At 40.8% G+C, this 21664-nt stretch overlaps 1 protein-coding gene across 1 annotated transcript; it reads right to left on the reverse strand.

The window, feature by feature from the left end:
- Nucleotides 1-266: 266 nt before the first annotated feature.
- Nucleotides 267-19284, reverse strand: LOC308705408 (sialoadhesin-like; the record flags this gene model as incomplete). The annotated part of the gene is made up of 4 exons (XM_081390424.1): nt 267-274; nt 378-665; nt 10643-10903; nt 19035-19284. The coding sequence occupies 4 exons, from the start codon at nt 19282-19284 to the stop codon at nt 267-269; spliced, it is 807 nt and encodes a 268-aa protein (XP_081246550.1).
- Nucleotides 19285-21664: the final 2380 nt, after the last annotated feature.

Consider the following 21664-nt stretch of genomic DNA (forward strand, 5'->3'; position numbering starts at 1 on the left):
GTGAGAAAGGTCTATATTAACACCAGTATTGGTATCGGCCCGATACTGCGCTCTCATATTCATACTCATAAAAATGCTCCGATACCAACAACCGATACTAATGCAGTGTGTGTACAGTGTGTACAGTGTTTGTGTCCAGACAGAGAAACTGACAACAGAGAGTATAATGGGGATACAAAAACTGGATAAAAAAGAAAAAAGATACAATAGAAAGCCGTCTATGAAGTAAATGTCTAATCAGTGGAATATTAAACGAATAGTCACGTCTATATTGCTGTTACGAGAAGCACAAGCTTGTCGAGCGCATCCCTTTTTCACAGACATCAGTGGAAAGTTTGTAGTGAAAGTTTTTATGAGGACAATGATGTTCAACTCACCCTTCACAGAGAGAGAAACAGCAGAGCTTGATGTTGATGAGTTTGGTCTTCCATCTCTCTGTCCTTTACACCAGTACTGACCCTGATCAGACTCAGTAGCTCCTCTGATAGTGAGAGTGTCTCTGTTTACAGTGTAACGATCATCAGACGTCTGTAACTTTACACTGCCTTTATACCACTCATATCTCCAGTCACTGTGATCAGAGTTTATCACACACTTCAGATTGACTGTTTCTCCAGTGAATACAGGACTGTCTGGTGTCACAGTCACTGTAGATGTGGGTAAACCTGAGAAGAAAGACAGAAACACAAACTAAGAGACTCAAACAGCTGGTTTCATTAATCTGCAAACCCTTATGAAAAGAAAATATATTTTCCTATAAATGATCAATATATTAAATGGTTTAACAGTATATTTGAACATATACATAAAAATATATTGTGTTAATATATTACATTATATTGAATAATACATAAGGAATTACCGCTTTTCATATATTGAAAAAAAAAAAGTTACAATGTATTTACTAATATATCATAATGTATGGAATTTAATATTCAGTAATACACTTCATAATATATAGATGTATATGTGATCAGATATGGTACTGCATGTGTAATATAATATTGCAGATATAAACTCACCGCATTAACCCTATAACTGCCGGTGCAAAATAAAACAGCAATTTCAAAATTATAGAGTCGGTGCGCTACACTACTAAAAGCGTATTAAGAGCTGGATTAATTCAGCTGGGACACCACTGAAGGTTAGGTGTGAAATGCACCGCCGGCTACTGGTATTAATATATCGCCATATGGTTAATGCATATATTGCAGTGTATTGAAAAATATAAGCTCTAGTTTCCCATATATGGACATGTATTTTGTAATATATTGCATTATATTTTGCAATATATTCCCATATATTTTTGTTCCGGAAGGGGATAATCTGAAGGGCAGCAGCTCATGAATGAACTGAACATGTCTGGAGGATGGGGGTGAGCGAGGCACAAACTAACGCAGAGCTAGTTGTAACCATAGACTGTAAAAAATATGGACAAAGCGTCTGTGACGTCACCCATAGACTTTCTGAAGAATGGTTTTGAGGCCGTTTATGGGGAGTATGGGTGGCGCCATCTTGGAAAATCTTGGGAAATCCTAACCCCGCCCACCTTCTGGCCAATCCATATATGGGTAAAAGGGCGGGCTTTGTGTGAGACTGAGCCGGCCGGTGGACCCGCCTCTTCAGCCAAGCAGCCTCAGCTATCGTTACAAGATCGACTGGCAGACTAGGCTACTTTTTACAGTCTATGGCTACTACATTCACTGCAAAGCTGCTGAAGAGTACAACCCATCTGAATTTGCTGGTAAGTTGTAACGTGAAGTTCATGTATGTCTCTTAAAGGCATGTTCAGACACCTTATAGTTATGTATCCTGCAAGGTACTATCCGGGTAAACTCATGTGAACAGTTAACAAGTTAGTACTACAACGAACGCAACCCATTTTATGTACGATATTTCAATACAAATGTTCAGATACAGTACAGAGGTGGTATGATGTGTTGTGTCAGATCATATGCTCGTTATCAGCTGTCAATCAAGCTGTCAATCAAAGTTAACCACGCCCTTATTTGTCATACATTTTATATCTAAATACAATCTAAACTAACGAGTTAGAAAAAAATTCACCCCCCTCACAGTTGTCAGGCACTCGGAACCTATCGAAAAATACAATAAAAGTCCATGGGACCAACCTGCAAAAACATGAATTTATACTGTGAAAACGGACATTTTAACATGAGGGTCTATGGACATTTGCTCCCTTTTGGGACCTGCCCCTAGCAGATTTTCGATGTATTGCAGTTTTTCGCATTTCCGGGTAGGCTTCATTTTTCAGATTAGAATGTTGCCACTTGGTTGTAACACGTAAATCGTACGCATCCGGCGTTTTGGGAGCCTGAAACCGCTATTTTTTGAAACAAGGTCCCAGAGTGGATAAATCTGAAACCGACACACTTGCGTTTTCGTGTGTACAGCCAATCCGTGTATTTTGTGAAACAATGATATCATCACCGCACCACTACGTCACGTAAGAGCAGAAACAACTGCGGTGTGTTCGTGTTGCAGAAGCTGCTGAGCCTCTTATTTCTTTATGTATTATTCACTTGAATGTATTTTTGTTTTATTTCTTTATTTCTTCATATTTTCTTTCTCATGCTATGATGCTTGTCTGTTGTCTGAGACATTTCATATTTTGTACCAGGCTATTTATGGTTGTTTATATTGTTCAATAAAGTTATTAGTAAAAATAAATAAATAAAATAAAGAAGAAACTACTGAGCCTATTATTATTGTATACAGCGCACCAGGTTTATGCAAATGCTCCAAGTCTTCTCCATTTTTAGTGTATCTCTGTGGCAGAATTACAGCGCCACACACTGGTCTGGCATGTGAACTACATCGTTTTGAGTCGGTTTCAGTGGTTTTGTGCGTACGCAGATATTTCTTGAGACGATGCCGTGTTTACAGAATTTTTTTTTTTAAATGAGGGAAAAAAGATTGGATTGGGAAACTCTGGTTTGGTGTGGATGTGGTCTCAGTGTATTTACTAGTTGTCATATCAACAATATAGTGAACAATCTTTGGATGATATCACTGAACATTTATTTAACCATAGCAAAATTGAATTTCTTACTTAAGTAAATTTTGATTTAATGTTTATTTAAAATTAGACAAATTTGATATTATTTTAATCTCCAATCTAGCAGTTTAGATAGTTAATTTAACAGTTGAGATAGTTATTGAATGCTGATCTAACCAGCAGAAGACACTAGCAGGGTTTGAATCCCAGTTGTACAGGCGGGGCATGTTGTCACACTGCGTTACTATGAGCCTCTATTAGAACTATGATATTCTATTCTACACTTTTATCAATTCTATTGAGAAATCATGAGAAAAAGGTGAATAAAGACAGAGTCAGAGTTCAGAAATTATGAATTATTATTATGTTTTGTACTATGCTGTATAGCTGATATGTGGTGTTTGTTGTAAATCTAAAAAATATATATTTATTTTTAATTATTAAAAAATGCCATTATTTTATATGAAAAAGTCAATAATTGTATTTTATTGACAACATATTTTAGTTTGTCTTGTATATTTTTTAATTAGATCTGATAACATTTTAAGGTTAACATGTTACAATGTACTCCACCTATGGGGCATGTTGTCACATTTCACTTCCGTTCTTTCGGGGTAAATAAAAAAAATAATTAAAAAAAAGGTATATACTGTATTAATTAAACAAAACCACATAATTGTACTAGACATGTGGGAAATGAATGTGGAAAAAATAAATACTCTGAACCCCAAGTGAATTTACACAAACTGAGAAAGTCAAAAAGTATTAGACTGTTCCCCGCTCTCTAGATAATGAACTCTGAAAAGATCTGAGATCATAATCAGCCTGTCACTGTATATAGAGATGAATACAAACTCTTAACTAACATAATCTGACTGAGTGTGAGACAAAGTAAACTCTTTTCTACTCAATGTCTTCAGGTTAAAGTGATGTGATGAAATGATGAACACACTCACCTGATACTGTCAGTGTAACTCCATCACTGATCTCTGAGTACTGTGGGGTTTCAGACTGAGTTCCTCTACAGCTGTACAGACCAGCATGAGACGGATCCACAGATGTGATTATATAGATCTGGTCTTGTCCTGCGCTGTAATAGATCTGGTCTGTTCTTCTTCTGTTATCTTGATCTTTATACCAGCTGTACCTCCAGACTCCTGTCTCCTGTATGTCACATGTGAGAGTGACTCTCTCTCCTCTGAACACACGAACATCAGGCTTCACCTTCACTACAGGTTTGGGTCTCTCTGTGAAATGAGCAAACACACACTTCATGTTTGAATCAAAAACTCAAAATTAGCTTTCACTGAAAAAAATCTACAGAGTAAAAAAGAGCACTTACCTCTCACAGTTATCTTAACATAACTGAAGTGTGTGTAGTATTCTCCTCGCTTTGCTCTACACTCGTATGTTCCTCCATCAGAGACTCTCACAGAACTGATTGTTTTAGTTTTTGCATCATCACTGGATTCCCAGTTTGAGTCTTTCGACCAGTCAAACGTCCATCCAGTTGAGCTTCCCACGTCACAGCTGAGAGTAACTATGTCTCCAGTGAACACTGAACTCTGGGGCTTTACAGTCACAATGGGCTGCGGTTTATCTGGAAGTGAACAGTGATGCAGTGTTGAGCTCATTTATGTTATTGCTCATATCTTGTCTTGTCTTTTTTTTTTTTGTACAGTAAACTGTAATTTATTTTGATTTAAAGGGATGTGTCCTTTCTGCTCCCACTAGTGACACCACTTAATGGAATAGCAAAAATATTGATTTTGAGAAGTCTTCATTTAGGCCTACAGAACAAAACAAGGAGACCATCCAAGCAAAACCACAAACTAAACAGTTTATCTTAAACTAAGATGAGGAACATAATTAATAACCAAGGAAACAAATGAGAACATGCAGCATGACAGGATCAAAACATATTTGAACAGGAATCAATAAGATGTGTCACTCTTTCAAGGTATAGCCAAAAGTTAAAGTCTCAGCTAAGATCAGGTCTAAGGCTACTTCACACTTCTGTCACTTTGATATTGCTGGATATAGATGGTTAAATGTCAATGTTAAATAAATACAAAATTAAATAAAAAAAGAAGAAAGAAAGAAAAAAGATGCAGATAAATGTAAGAAATAAAAAGATAAAAGAATGCAATTCTAATAATTTTGAATGCTGAAGTTATTGTGAGATTTTCAGTCTTGAATCTTACATTTCTCCTAAAATGGGAACTTTAAGGCTTCGTTTTTATTTTTGAATTTTTATTTTGCCCTGAAAGAATTGAGTTTTTATATTACAATTATGATACATATTAATTTATTTATATTATTTTTGTATTATTTAATTCTGTATTTTATGGATGTACTTTAAGTATATTTCTATGTGCTTATTTCTATTAAATTGTAATATTGCCCCTGTGGTGACACATTTAGCTAGTGACAGGAAAGTCAAAGTCTAATGGTCCGATGCTTCTACACTCCTAAAACATTATCTCTGACATGAGGCTGAAATTATTATCAAAGAGTAACCAGTTGCTATTTGAGCTTCAATGTGCACATTAATGCAGTCGAAACATCCGTTTATCCCACATCTCATAGACTATGAATGAATATAAAAAAACTACACTGATTTTATTATTTATTTTTATGTATGCATTTCAATGCAACATTGGATCTATTTAAAACATGCAAAATATTAAAAATAAATAATTAAAATAAATCTGTAGACTCAATGTTGTTACAGTGATGGGATACAGCCAAAGTTACTAGTTAAAATGAGCAATGAAAAATACTCTTAAATCATATATTAATCTTAGTCCATGTTAATTTCAACATTTACTAATATATTATTAATCAAAAGTTCCAGCTGTGAATATTATTTAATGGACCTCAGCTAACATGAACTAACAATGAATAGTTGTATTATCTAATGTTCACAAAGATTATTAAATATTAAATGTATTAATATGCATTAAGTAAAATTAACAAATGGAACCTTGTTGTAAAGTGTTACCAACAAATCAAACAAGCAAACAAGTAATTCTGTCTGAGGAGCACATGAACACACTCACCTGATACTGTCAGTGTAACTCTATCACTGATCTGTGAGTACTGTTGGGTTTCTGTCAGAGTTCCTCTACATCTGTACAGACCAGCATGAGACGGATCCACAGATGTGATTATATAGATCTGGTCTGTTCTTCTGCTGTTATCTTGATCTTTATACCAGCTGTACCTCCAGACTCCTGTCTCCTGTATGTCACATGTGAGAGTGACTCTCTCTCCTCTGAACACACGAACATCAGGCTTCACCTTCACTACAGGTTTGGGTCTCTCTGTTAAATGAGAAAACAACACACTTCATGTTTGAATCTTTTAAAACTCAAAATTAGCTTTCACTGAAAAAAAAAAGAGTAAAAGAGTGAAAGGGCACTTACCTCTCACAGTTATCTTTATTGCATCACTGGAGTGTGTGTAGTATCCTCCTCGCTGTGCTCTACACTCGTATGTTCCTCCATCAGAGACTCTCACAGAACTGATTGTTTTAGTTCCTGCATCATCACTGGATTCCCAGTTTGAGTCTTTCCTCCAGTGAAACGTCCATCCAGTTGAGCTTCCCACGTCACAGCTGAGAGTAACTGTGTCTCCAGTGAACACTGAACTCTGGGGCTTTACAGTCAGAATCGGTTTATCTGGAAGTGAACAGTGATGCAGTGTTGAGCTCATTTATGTTACTGATCATATCTTTCACTAGTCTTCTGTTTTATCATTCTTTTTTGTACAGTAAACTGTGTCATTTATTTTGATTTGAAGTGTTTGTCTTTTCTGCTCCACTCAAAAAAATTATTCAAGCCCTTCTTAGGTATGACACATTTAAATTGTGTTCACTTTATTTAAATATATCTAATTAAGAATAATACATATATATTTAATAAGTCTAACATAAAATGTAAATAGTGTCATCTATGAGATTTATTTTATTTGATTAACTCAAATTAATTTGGCTTCGGAGCACGCCATTTGCATATGTTAAAGACAAGCTCAGAGATGAACATGCTCAGAGAGTGTGTGTGTGGCTCAGAGTGTGTGTGTGTGGCCGCCGTTTTCTCGTCTAGGACTGCTACATATTATTCATTATTGGGAAGTATTATCTTGTTTGTATTTGTAATAAAGAATTTACCTCACTGTAAGAGAATGTGTATATCATAATTTTGAGTGAAATATGCAACAGTGGTGAAAGTTGTGGTGAACTGAAAAATAAGACATTTCACCATAAAATCATGAAGTGGGATGTTCTGGTAATTTCAGGGAATATTTATAGAGTTTTAACAGGTTATGTGACAGACCCAGGCAAATTTACGGATAAGCGAATAACCTCAACTTTTTTTAATATTAAAAATAAAATATGATAAATATCATCATACAACAAATGCTGAAGCAAAAAGGCTAAACAAAATAATAAACTTATTCAACCATATTATATTTGCAAGCACAGACTGTTTTTATTTCAGTCAATCTTTCTTTATTTTATAAGAAACATCAAAAACAATATAATTGTTGTTCACAGTAATATACTTCTCAATAGTTTAATCAGTAATAAAAAACTGTTTAAAGATTAAAAGAGTTTAAAATAATAATGATAGTACAATCTGAACGACTCTCTGCTTCTTAGCGTCTGTTTTCATGGATCTGTGTCTCGTGTCGAAGCTGCGTCCTCTTGACGTCACATTTATCGGCCGCATACGTCATAAAGAACGTCTTATTTCAGGACAGTCTCCATTATAAAACTGAGCGTTATTGCTAGTGAAGTGTAAATTGTTGTAGTTTCCTCATGGGAATGTAATGGTCAGTTTACTGAGATGAAGAGCCTCATGACGGCAGATAAATGTGACCTCCGGAGGATTCAGCCTTCGAGATGAGACGCAGCCGGTGACTCCAGGATTTGATGATCTGTGAGATTGAGAATGTGTGTGTGTTGTTCACCATGAGCTCTGAGTGACTGAACTTACTCACAGCGGCCTTTCTGGAGCCCATAACCACGAGTGAGAAAGGTCTATATTAACACCAGTATTGGTGTCGGCCCGATACTGCGCTCTCATATTCATACTCATAAAAATGCTCCGATACCACACTCTTAACCCAAATTAGTTGACTTTACTCGCAAATCGCGAGGAAACCCGTTGCCTTATACCACTTTAGTTTTTACACAAGCAGAAACTAAACATGTTGAGTTGTATTAACATATAACCCTAACCTTTTACACAAGCTGAAACTAAACATGTTGAGTTGAATTAACATATAACCCTAACCTTTTACACAAGCTGAAACTAAACATGTTGAGTTGAATTAACATGGAACCCTAACCTTTTACACAAGCTGAAACTAAACATGTTATGTTGTATTTACATGGTTTAGGATAATAGGTTTACTATTGGGTACCCAGCATGCATTGCAAGTGTCACCATTGATGAGATTCATATACAATTCTGTTGGATTTCCTGCTGTAAAATCACAGGAAAAGTCAAGTGCTACTGACTTTAGTGACTTACAATCTCTATTGATAACAACATCAATAGGCAGTTATAGTCAATTGATCACTTTACTCTTGGTTTTTTGCTGTAATTATTGTGCCTTTTAAACTCACAGTTAAAGCAGCCAGAGAAAATATAATGTTTAAATATCAAAGGCAAGAGCCCAACTAAAGCCAACACCTTTCACCATCATGGTGACTACAAATGAAACAATAAATAATAAATAATCACCATCTAAACCTCTGTTGATTCTCAACAAGATCTTTTGTAGACGTCTGACAGAAATAAAGTCAGTCTGTTTAGTAATAAGTTAAGCTGGTAATGTTCGACTCTTCGGTTCAAACTTTAAATGGCGCACTCTGCGCACTGTCACCTGTTTAAATAGACCACGCCCCTCCCTTACAGAAGCTTAACATAGCGAGTTATCTCAACTTAACATGATTAGTGCAATGAATCTTTCAGCTAAATAGTGCAAACAACTAATGTTGTTTAGTAATGATAGCAGGTTTTTACTAAACATAAAAGAATAAGTAATGATTACTCGTAAGTTTAATTAGAAACAAAATCTGGGTTTACAGTGCAACAACCGATACTAATGCAGTGTGTGTACAGTGTGTAGAGTGTGTACAGTGTTTAAGCACCATGGTACTTCATTGTTTGCTATGCTATTTAATATCATATTCATCATAAGGGTATTTGCATGCACAAAATATATGTTTTTCTGGACATGTACTATAGTAGTACTATAATATTCAGGGAATAAAACTGATTGTTCAGAAGGACCTTCGGTTGTAAATGGGAATGTTGATGGTATAAACCCTGCAGTGAATGAACTGTTAACCATCACTATTGTGTCTTTGAGCAAAGCATTTGACCAACGGTTTCCAGAGGGATTTAGTTCATGGAGCCATTCTGTGACAGAAATACATTACACTGGTCTTGGTCATATGATGATAAATATACTCTTGCAAAAAGGAAGAGAAAGTTGGCAAACCACAGTTTGTTACACAGTTACAAAATAATGTAAATATATTTATTTCATGTTTTCGAGTGTCGAGTCTAATGGCCATTGAGAACATGAAATACATGTTTCTATTATTGGAGTTGTGGTGTGCAGCTTTCTCTTCCCTTTGGCAGTTTCTGTGGTTGAGATCCTCACTGAGTTTGTTTTGCCCGCTGGATGTGTGCATTTTGTGTTGAGCTTTTATGATGAATATACTTTTACCATAACCATAACCAGCTAACGGGGAACGTTATCATAACTTTGGCTAACGTTAAGGATCTCTCAAAGTTATGAACAAAAATTCTTCCAGTAAATGTTTGTTCAATGTTATCTGGTCTTTAATAATGTTCTCAAAATTAGCACAAAAACTGTAGTTTCTTCATCTTTAACACTCTTGGACTCATTTAGACGTCGAGTTCATTCAACACTGAGGATTTCGCTGTGTATCACATCACTATAACTTTCTCTATTTTATTAATTAGTAAAGGTTTTTTGAGGAGGACTTTTGAGTTGTTAATACAAATTAGGTGAAAAGAATATTTCAGGAACATCAAACTAACCTTCCCCCCCAAAAAAAAGAAAAAAAGAAAAGCTCCACTAGCACTAAGAAAAATGGACACTTTAAAGTTTCCATCACCAAACCAAAATGTTTTAAAACCGTTCTTAGAACAAAAATGTGTAATCTGTGAAAACACTCTGGTCTGGGTTTGTGGTTTTGACTTCAACACTAATAATCTGTAAATCACGTCATTCTCTCTGACTTCAGTCCAAAACTCATCAGAACTGAACTCAGTCGCTCGAGTCCTTTTCTATTCTCATGATACTCATGAATATCTCCTGTAACCATAGTGACAGTGACTAAATATCAAAGATGGAGACGCACATAAATTAAAGATGGAGACGCTTATAACACTGGAAAGTCACAATTTATATGATTTTATAATAAACCAAAACCTCCATAAAACATGCAACACACACAAGACGTGTGCAGTTACTGAATAATTACTAAAAAGTGAATTGTCAGTCCTCTTATGAGAACAGATGTGGTTGAAAATTATAAGTGATGATCATTAAACAGATGTGAATATGAAGACTCACCTGATACAGTCAGTGTAACAGCATCACTGCTGTCTGTCCATGAGTATGATGTCCCTCCTCTACAACTGTATTCACCACTGCGATACACATCAGCTGTGAAACTGATCTCTGCTGTTGTTATATATGTATAGACAGTGTCTCCATCTCTAAACCAGCTGTATATCCACTGAATGTCTCCTCCTCCCTGTATGTCACATGTGAGAGTGACTGTCTCTCCTCTGAACACACGCTGATCTGGCTTCACCGTCACTACAGGTTTCACTGAGAAACATAGAAGTAAATATTGAAAAGCATCGCAGTATCAAGATCACTGTCATGAACTCAAAACTTCATCAGGAGAAAAACACTTAAATTAAAAATCTAGTTTGCTTGTAAATTGTAATGATTACATCAAAAATGTATGTGTTGGTAAAAACTAAATGAAACTGATATACACTACCGGTCAAAAGTTTTAGATCGGTAAGATTTTTAATGTGTTTAAAAGAAGTATCTTCTGCTCACCAAGGCTGCATTTATTTGATTAAAAATACAAACAAAAACAGTCATATTGTGAAATATTATTACAATTTAAAACAGCTGTTTTCTACAGTAAAGTGTAATTTATTCCTGTGATCAAAGCTGAATTTTCAGCATCATTACTCCAGTCTTCAGTGTCACATGATCCTTCAGAAATCACTCTAATATGATGATTTGATGCTCAATAAACATTTATGATTATTATCAGTGTTGAAAACAGTTTTTTTACATTTTTATTTCATGATGCTATGATGAATAGAAAGTTCAAAAGAACAGCATTTATCTGAAATGGAAAGCTTTTGTAACATTAAACACTACCGTTCAAAAGTTTGGGGTCAGTAAGAATTTTTATTTTATTTTTTGGGGAAAGAAATAAAATAAATCAATACTTTTATTCATCAAGGATGAGTTAAACTGATCAAAAGTTACATTAAAGACATTTATAATGTTAGAAAATATTCTATTTTAAATAAATGCTGTTCTTTTGAACTTTCTATTCATCAAATAATTTTGAAAAAAAAAATGTACACAACTGTTTTCAACATTGAAAATAATAATGAATGTTTCTTGAGCATAAAATCAGCATATTAGAATGATTTCTAAAGGATCATGTGACACTGAAGACTGATGTTGAAAATTCAGCTTTCATCTGAGGAATAAATTACATTTTAAAATGTATTAAAATAGAAAACAGTCATTTTAAATTGTCATAATATTTCACAATATTACTGTTTTTTTTTTTGTTTGTTTTGTTTTTTTTGAATTGTTTATCAAATAAATGCAGCCTTGGTGAGCTGAAGAGACTTCTTTTAAAAACATAAAAAGTCTTACCGATCTAAAACTTTTGACCAGTAGTGTATGTATTCAGTCCGCATGTCCTTTGTATTATTGCTCTTCCAGTTCTGACCAGTAGATGATGCTGTTTACAGTCTGAGTGTTTAAAGATCTGAACTGAACTTACTAACTTCTGTCTGTTCTCAAGCCCTTTTCTCTTCCAGCCCTTCAAACCAAACCACACTGAATGAAGAAAGCTAAGCATTGGTGCTCAAGATCTTAATGACACACAGTCAATAATTAATATTGCAGCAAAAACTCAGAAACATGCAAATAAAATGATCTTTTGAAATCAATGTCTGACTGAACTATCTTTACAACTGCAAGACTCTTGATTGATTGAATAAATAGCAGATTTCTGTAATGTTTTGCAGCATAAGGAACTACAGTCAGATGATTCTGTGAAATATGCAAAACATGGACATAAAACATCAGCAAAGGGACAAATGTGGGATCCTGATGTAGACAAATAAGACAAATAAACGACTACAACACAATTCACATTAGTTAAAAACTAAAATGTACTGCAGTAACGGACAGTACCTTGACCGAGTCCAGAGTGAACGAGGGACATCAGCACTAAAAGCAGAAGAAACAGATATGAAGCTTTTCCATTCATTCAACACAATGTAAATCACACACTGAAACATGTCTAGAGTTTATTCTACATGAACTGAAAGTGTTTTTCTGTTGTGATGCTCATTCAGGGGAGAACTGATGGATTATTGTCCAGCATTTAACATCATCACACACGATGACGTCACAGGACTCATGAACTGATACAATTTCTAGATAGCATTAAAGCAAATGCTAAATGTATAGATCAGGATTGTATGATGTTGTGCGACAAAGATATTTCTATAGATGAAGTTAGATCTGGGATCAGTAAACTGAAAGATAATAAATCGTAATCGGTTACTAAACGTAACCTCTGTTCTCTCTAGAAGAGGGAACGAGTATTGCGTAAGTAGCTTACGCTGCGGAAAGTCTTCTTTCTCGAGATACTGAAGCCAAAAAATTATCCTTAATTTTTAATAATCTTGTCAACGCAGTGCGGCAGCATGCAGACCTAGGGCAGGCTTACTAGCGTGCCCATTGGCTGCCCTGCGGCAACTGCAGCAGCCTATCGCTGAGCCCTTGGCGTGACGTCACGACCAATGAGCGCGCTAGGCGCGCTTCGTGCGTCACAGCCCGCCAAAAGGGGCGTGGCTTAGCGTATATAAGCAGGGCTCAGAGGCTGCTTCACTGGTTTCTGTCGCTGAAGCGAGTGAGCTCGTGGCGCGAGCACGGCAGGTTACGCAATACTCGTTCCCTCTTCTAGAGAGAACAGAGGTTATGTTAGTAACCGATACGTTCTCTTACGAGAGGTTCTCTCGTATTGCGTAAGTAGCTTACGCTGCGGGAACTCCCTTGTCGACGCCGTGCGCGCCCAGCATCCACTGAATGAGTCCCAGGGAGAGCCAGGGGAACGTGATAACAGGGAGCCGGGCGGCCAAATGAAGGCTAGCGCAGTACACAGCACATATTAGGGAGCACGGAGCGGCACAGCCGGTCCGAACTGACAATTCCCTGCACAGTGCAGCTCAACCAGTAGAGCTAAATCAAGCAATGTAGCGCACGCGCACTGATAGTGGGCCGGTCTACACGAGACTTAGACTGATAAAACTTTCGCCTGCAAGGCGGGAACTTCCAGGTTGTAAAACCTAACAAATGTGGAGGGGGAGGCCCAGCCTGCCGCTGCACAAATGTCATGAATGGAAATCCCGCTGGACCACGCCCACGATGAGGCCATGCCTCTGGTGGAGTGAGCTCGAATGCCCAGTGGGCACTGCAGGTCTTTAGACGCATAAGCAGTTGCGATAGCGTCCACTATCCATCTAGACAGGCTGTGTTTCGAGGCGGCGAGACCCTTGGTGCGCCCTCCAAACGAAACAAAAAGCTGCTCCGAGCGCCTGAAAGCAGCGGAGCGTGTGATGTAATTTCTCAGTGCCCTGACCGGGCAGAGGAGATTACTATCGGCCTCGCTGCCAGGGGTTGGCAGGGCTGAGAGGGAAATGACCTGCGCTCTGAAGGGAGTGCCCAAAATTTTGGGAACGTAACCATGCCTCGGTCTGAGAATAACTTTAGAGTCATTAGGTCCGAACTCGAGGCACGCGGCGTTAATAGATAATGCGTGAAGGTCTCCCACTCGTTTAACTGAAGACAGAGCTATGAGAAAAACGGTTTTGAACGTGAGGTATTTCATATCCTATTACGATTCGTCTAGGGTTAATCGTAACAAGAGAATAAAATAAATAAACATGTCTCCCACGCCCAGTCGTCAGACCCAAAGGACTCAAGTGACTTCCAAAAAAAATCAAGAAAAACGATAAACGTTTTATTAAGACAAGAAAATTTGAACAATTTGAAAGTTGGATGTATTCAAATAAAGTAACGAAGAAAAAACAACAGTTGTTTTAGTCTTCAGGAAGACCCAAGGCCCAAAATAACAAACAAAACAGATAATAAATAAAATAAGCAACTAACTTCCCTCAAAGTATCCAAAATTAAAAATACAACAAATTACCCTCCATACTCTAACAAAACAGAACGAACAGGATTTCAAAAGTAAAGGGCAGGTCAACCCTACAAAGAACACCACTGAAAACAAAGACAAAAAAAGTATCTAACATAAGCTGCTACGACAATGGTCTGACGGCTGGAGAGGAGCCAGGAGAAGTGCGACCGGCCCGGAATCGCAACAACTCGTCTTCTGGAAACGGAAGCACGGTTTTAAACCCACGTAAAAGGGTGGAGCCAACTCACAGCTAATCATCGTAATCCTAAAACAGACAGCAAAATAAGCACACACACAAAAAACAACAATAACAAAATAAATACAAATACAAACAATATACAAACTCAAAACATTATACGAAATTACATAATTCCGTAACACCCCCTCCACTAAGAGTTAACATCATTCCTATACAGAGCGTGACAATGCATCTGCTAACACATTCTCTTTTCCTTTCTTATAACAGATGTCAATATTAAACTCTTGTACAATCAATGCCCACTGCATAATGCGCTGATTAGAGTTCTGCATTTTTGCAAGAAAAGTTAGTGGATTATGATCGGTAAAAACTTTAACTGGCAATGAACTCGAACCCACATATACCTCAAAGTGCTGAAGAGACAATAATAGCGCTAAAGCTTCTTTTTCGATAGTGCTATAATGCAGTTGATGTTTCAAAAACTTCTTCGAGAAGTAACACGGGATGATCCATGCCGTGATCGTCTTCTTGCAAGAGCACAGCACCAGCTCCATTTGCGCTAGCATCCACCTCAATTTTGAAAGGAACTGAAAAGTTCGGAGCTTTTAACACAGGGGTGCTACATAAAAGACTTTTAACCGAATCAAAAGCTGTTTGACAAAGGTCAGACCAAACAAAATCTCGAGATTGACTAAGCAAATTCGTAAGAGGCAGAACAATATCAGAAAAATTTCTGCAGAAGCCACGATAATAACCAACCATGCCTAAGAACCGCCTCAATTCTTTCTTAGTTCTTGGCATAGGGAATTCTAGGATAGCTTGCACTTTAGCAGAAACTAGGGCAAACTTGTCCCGGACCCACCTGCTTTCCTAGGTAGGTTACCGTAGCTTTAACAAACTCGCATTTTGCGAGATTAACGGTAAGCGAAGCCTCTTGAAAGCGATTAAAGACATCGTGAAGGGTTTTCAAATGATCATCCCAAGTGGAGGAATAAATCACAACATCATCCAAGTATGCTTCACAATTAGAAACACCAGCAAGTACAGAATTCATAAGGCGCTGAAATGTTGCCGGAGCATTTCGAAGACCGAAAGCCATAACGGTGTATTGTAGTAGATTGTCAGGAGTGACGAACGCAGAAATTTCGGCAGCACGAGGCGTCAAGGGTACCTGCCAATATCCTTTAAGCAGATCTAATTTTGTAACGAACATAGCAGAACCAACTTTATCCACGCAGTCCTCCATACGAGGAAGGGGAAACGAATCCGCTTTCGTAACTGCATTAACCCTTCGATAGTCGGTGCAGAAACGAACTGAACCGTCACTCTTGGGAACCAGGAGGCATGGTGAACTCCAAGGACTGTAGCTAGGAACAGCAAGACCATTGTCCAGAAGATACTTTATCTCAGATTGCATTAACTCACGTTTGGTGGGATTTAAACGATAAGCATGCTGCTTAATTGGAGTATGATCTCCTACCTCAATGTCATGAAACGCAGCAGTAGTACGTGAAGGCACATCTGAGAACAGAGCATGGTGAGACTGTATTAACTCACTTACATCACTTCGAGACGAATCAGGCAGGTATGACAGAAATGAGATTTCTGTGGATTCCCTAGACATCTTTTCTTTCAAAATCTTAAGTGGACCTCGGACAGTATGCCCAAAAACCAAGTCTGCCGGACTAAAACCCAAAGATTCTTGTGTAGTTTCGCGTATAGCAAATAACAGTAATGGTAAGCCTTCATCCCACTCTTTGGCAGAATCAGCGCAATAGGTACGTAACATAGACTTTAAAGTCTGGTGAAATCTTTCCAAAGCGCCTTGCGACTCTGGATGATAGGCACTAGCCACATGATGTTTTATGTTCAGTTGAGTCAAAACTTGTTTAAACACCCTGGACATAAAATTAGATCCTTGATCAGTCTGTACTATTTTTGGCAAACCAAAAGTAGAAAAAAATTTGATCAAAGATCGCAACACGACCTTAGTACTCAGAGAACGTAATGGTATAGCCTCTGGGAAACGAGTAGCCGTACACATCAGAGTGAGTAAATATTTATGCCCAGTTTTCGTTTTGGGCAACGGACCAACGCAATCTAATATGAGGTGTTCAAACGGCTCTCCCACAACGGGTATAGGACACAAAGGAGCAGGAGGAATCGTCTGGTTTGGCTTTCCAACCAGCTGACAAACATGACAGGATCGACAGTGTTTCACTACATCTGATTTCAAACCAGGCCAGAAAAAGTGTCTCAAAATGCGTTTATAAGTCTTCGTAATACCTAGATGGCCCGAAAAATTATGGTCGTGAGCCAAAGTCAAAACGTGAGAACGCGAGTTCATAGGTACCACGATCTGATAGACTGAATTGCATTCAACTTCACAAGCAACTGATGACCACTTGCGCATCAATAATCCATCGTCCCAGAAATATGCAACAGGTCTCTTATCTAGATCATCTTTCTCCACTGCTAACATTCGGCAACGAGAAAGCCAAATCTTTTGAATTTTGAAGTTCATAAATCGGATCATTGATAACTTCGGGTAACGGCAAAACTTTTTCTCCGGCAAGATCATTACCGAGGATCAACTCAATTTCTCTAATAGGCAACTGTGGACGCACAGCAATTTTAACAGGACCAGAAACTAGGTCAGACTTAATATTCACATAATGCAAGGGTACTTCAAGTATTCCCAGTTCAATGCCTTGAACTAAGACAGTTGAATTACATGACGAATCCTTCGAGAATGGTAACACACTGTCAAGTATGAACGATTGAGCTGCTCCGGTGTCACGGAGAATCCGAATTGATTTCGTTTCGTTTTTATCAACGAAAGATACTACACCATCACAAATAAACGGATCATATCCTGAATCAACATTTCGTTCATCGAGGTTAATTTTCGATTGCACACGAACGAAACCAACACTTTTAGGATTATCCCTTCTTGGTGACTGATTTTTCCTTTTAAGTACTGGACACACCGCAATCAAATGGCCAAATTCGTGACAGTAGAAGCATTTGCGATTTTCTCCTTGATTTGGAACTACAGTTTTCGTATATTTCACATTTTTACCCACACTATTTTGAGAATTTTCACGACGATTAGGTGGCAAAAAATTATTTTTGTGCGTTAGAACAAATTCATCTGCACAAACAGCGGCCTCCGAAAGTGTGGTCACCTTCTGATCATTTAGATGCACCACGATTCTATCAGATAACGAATTCTTGAAATCTTCAAGTAATACCAATTCACGAAGTTTACCAAAATCACTTACCTTGCTGGATTGACACCACTTATCAAAAAGAGCTCCCTTATCACGGGCAAACTCCACAAACGTCTGATTGGCACCTTTTAAATGACAACGAAACTTCTGACGATAAGCTTCTGGGACTAACTCATAAGGCTTGTTCGACTTCATGCAGCTCTGCGCAGACCGATCGGCGGCTGACTTGAAGCAGTGCATGCCGGTTAGAAATTTTGTCCGACTTGATACAGCGCCGACGCCACGTGACTGTGACGTATGCCATCAAAGCACCGCGAGAGCAATTCGAGAGTAGCCGGAGAACTCAGCCAGCGCAGCTTCTCAAGAGCGGCTGCACTGGGCTGCACGTGGGCTGATGACGACACAGCTGTTCCACGATTGGCCGGATTCACCGCATGACAACGATCACGTGTGTTTCGTGTTTATTCGAACACCTTTAGTTCCTCTAAAGCTCTCAAATCAGTTTATTATAACAGTGAAAACTCTTTTCGTGTCGTTGTCATGTTATATTGTGTCATGTTTATCAAATTAAAACTGCTTAAAAAACGTAGACTCCACTTCATTGATAGTAGCTTATGTTGAACTTTATTCTTGTTCAAACAGACACTGTGTGAAGCAGTACAGTTTGTCCCAGCTCTTGGAATAGGTATATCATAAAAATCAGCTATCAGAAACAAGTCAGTTCTCTTACGAGAGGTTCTCTCGTATTGCGTAAGCTGTGCTTACGCAGCGGGAAAAGCCTTCTTTTCTCGAGATACTGAAACCAAAAATTATCCTTAATTTCATATATTGTCAACGCAGTGCAGCTGCAGGCAGCTGAGCTAGAGCGGCATACTGCGCGCTCATTGGCTGCCGCGCGGCAACTGCTTAAGCCTACCAGTGAGCCTGGCGTGACGTCACGCCCAATGAGGGCGCGCGCGACCCTCACAGCCCGCCAGAATGGGCGGCGTCAGAGCGTATATAAGGAAGGCTCGTAGGCTATATTCTCTGATTTCTGTCTTTTCAGCGAAGCACTCGCATCGCTGATCTCTGAGAGGAAACCGTCGCCGTGGCCTTCTTGGATCAAGCTAACGAGCCAGCTTAGGACAGCCTGAGGAAGCCGGACGATCTCTTCGCCGCCTTCAGCCTGCCGTGCCAGCTCAGCTATCCGGCGATACATATCCTTCATTGATAAGCTCTTTTTGCGTGTGTTTGCCTTTTCTCCGCAGCACTCTAAAAGAGCACGAGGCGTTGTTGCAAATGCCTCGCACCACGTGCGGCTCATGCCGCTCGCCGCTCAGCGACAGAGACTGCCATCTCCTCTGCGCTCTCTGCCTGGGACGGGATCATGCAGCCGTCGCGTTTTCCTCGGGCGGCTGCGAATTCTGCGAAGAGCTGCAGATGTCGACCCTGCGGGCTCGACTCGCCCTCTTTTCAGACACCGCTCCTGCCGTTGCTGGAGGGAGCCTGAGACACCGGAGCCTGAGACACGAGCCAGGGCCTCGCCGGAGCCTCTCCCGCGAGCCTCGCTCTCTCCCTCTCCGCCCCCGCTCCCCGACGCGCAGCCGACGGCTCTCGCCCTCGATGCCGTCGACACAGCGGATGAAGCGGATGACAACGATCGACTGGACACGTGCTCTTTGTTGGCGTCGGACAGCGAGGTGTGGTCCGGCTCCGCCCGATCCGCCTCCTCCACCAGAGCTTCCAGCAGGGCTCCCGCCGGGGTGGAGGCCGAGCTTCTCCGCCTCCTCACTATGGCAGTCGAGCGTCTGGGCCTCGAGTGGTCACCGCCAGAGGTACCCCCGCCTAACAGGCTCGATGGATGCTTCCTGACCACCAGTCGCCAGGCCCCAGCGTCTAGACCAGCGCCGTTTCTGCCTGAGCTTCACGACGAGTTTGCTAAATCGTGGAACGCTCCAGTTTCGGCCAGACTCCGTTCTCCAGCCTCATCGACTCTCTCCCGCGTGGACGGAGCCACGGAGAAGGGGTATGACCGGATTCCACCGGTCGAACAGGCGGTTGCAGCGCATCTTTGCCCCCCATCCGCGAGATGGCGCTCAAAGACTGCCCTCCCGTCTAAAGCCTGCAGGACTACTTCGGCGTTCGCCAGCCGCGCCTTCTCCGCCGCTGGGCAAGCCGCCTCAGCCCTGCACACAATGGCAGTCCTTCAAGTTCTCCAAGCGGACCTCCTCCGCCAGCTCGACGAGGGAGAACTGGACAGATCGGCCTTAACCAACCTGCGCAGTGCGACGGACCTTTCCCTTCACACGACCAAGACAGCGGCCCAAGCTATCGGACGATCCATGGCTTCGCTGACCGTCATTGAGCGCCACCTTTGGTTAACACTAGCCGACATGGGGGAACAAGAGCGGTCCGTCTTCCTGAACGCCCCGCTCTCGTCTACTGGTCTCTTCGGCCCTGCAGTGAGTGGCCTCGTGGACCGTTTTTCTGAGGTACAGAAAGCGTCACAGGCCATGAACCTCTTCCTGCCCCGCCGCTCGAGCTCCGCTGCAGGCCGCTCTAACCAGCCTCCTGCACGCAGCTCCGCACAGCGGTCATCTCGACCCCCAGCCTCCCAGCAGCGCCAGCGCGGCCGCCCCAGGTCCCGCTCCACCAGCCAGCACAGGCCGCCGCCCCCGCGTGGGCCTCGGCCTAAAGTAACGCTGAAGCCCGAGCCTGCAAAGTCCTCCTAGCACCCGTCGGGAGGAAAAGACGGTCGAGTCCCGCTGCGGCCGGACCACCGTCAAAGCTAAAATGTATCCCTCTGCCAGTCCCCTTATCAAAGGCTACTGCAGTAGTGCCCACAGCAGCCAACGAGCCAGTTTTTCAACTCTCTCGCCTGCACACAAACGCCGTTTTTACGGCGACCCAGATAAATCGAATAAAGAGTGTAATATCTGGTCAGTCGGCTCACGCCGTCAGTGTTATGAGTGTAGTAAGCTTGCCCACTTCCCAGTGCTCATCACTACACACAAGCACAAATCCCCCTGTGTACCCCACAGAGTGCACTCACATAAAGCGCGCTACGGCCGCTCGAGTGATAACTGTAGGTCACGCGCCCACACTTCAGTGCTCACACCTACACAGTGCTCGCTCTGTCTCACACGCTTGGGGACCAGAACATTCTGCCACTGGCCGCGTGTTAATAAAGAGCCCTGTGCCCGCTACACAGCACGCACACTCTCATGTAAACACGTACGAGTCAGCCACCGGCTGTGTGATAATAAAGAGCTCTGTGCCCGCTTTACAGCACGCACACTCTCCGATAAACATGCACGAGCCCGCCCCGCTTCCGCGCCGCGAGCCGTCACACACAAAGCTCTCTCACAGCGCCGTTCAGCCGGCTGCCGCCATCAGCGAACACCCGTTCCCCCTCACTGCCACTGCGCGACTCGCACTTACACCGCCACAGATCCCCCGTCCCGCGCTGTGCGGCGGGCGAGACTCAGAGGCGATTCGACCCCTAGCTATGAGTGCGAATGCATGGAAAGCTATTCAGGGAGTGTCGAAGTGGGTACTGAACACAGTGATAAAGGGCTATTCGCTTCAATTCGCTCGCCGCCCTCCGCGCTATCGCGCTCGGGCCGAGACTATAGTGAAAGCGGATGCAGCGCATCTGCTTCACACAGAAATAGCGAATTTGCTGCACAAAGGGGCGATAGAAC

Source organism: Scardinius erythrophthalmus (assembly GCF_964197995.2).
Source record: "Scardinius erythrophthalmus genome assembly, chromosome: 2".
In the NCBI taxonomy this organism is placed as follows: Eukaryota; Metazoa; Chordata; class Actinopteri; order Cypriniformes; family Leuciscidae; genus Scardinius; species Scardinius erythrophthalmus.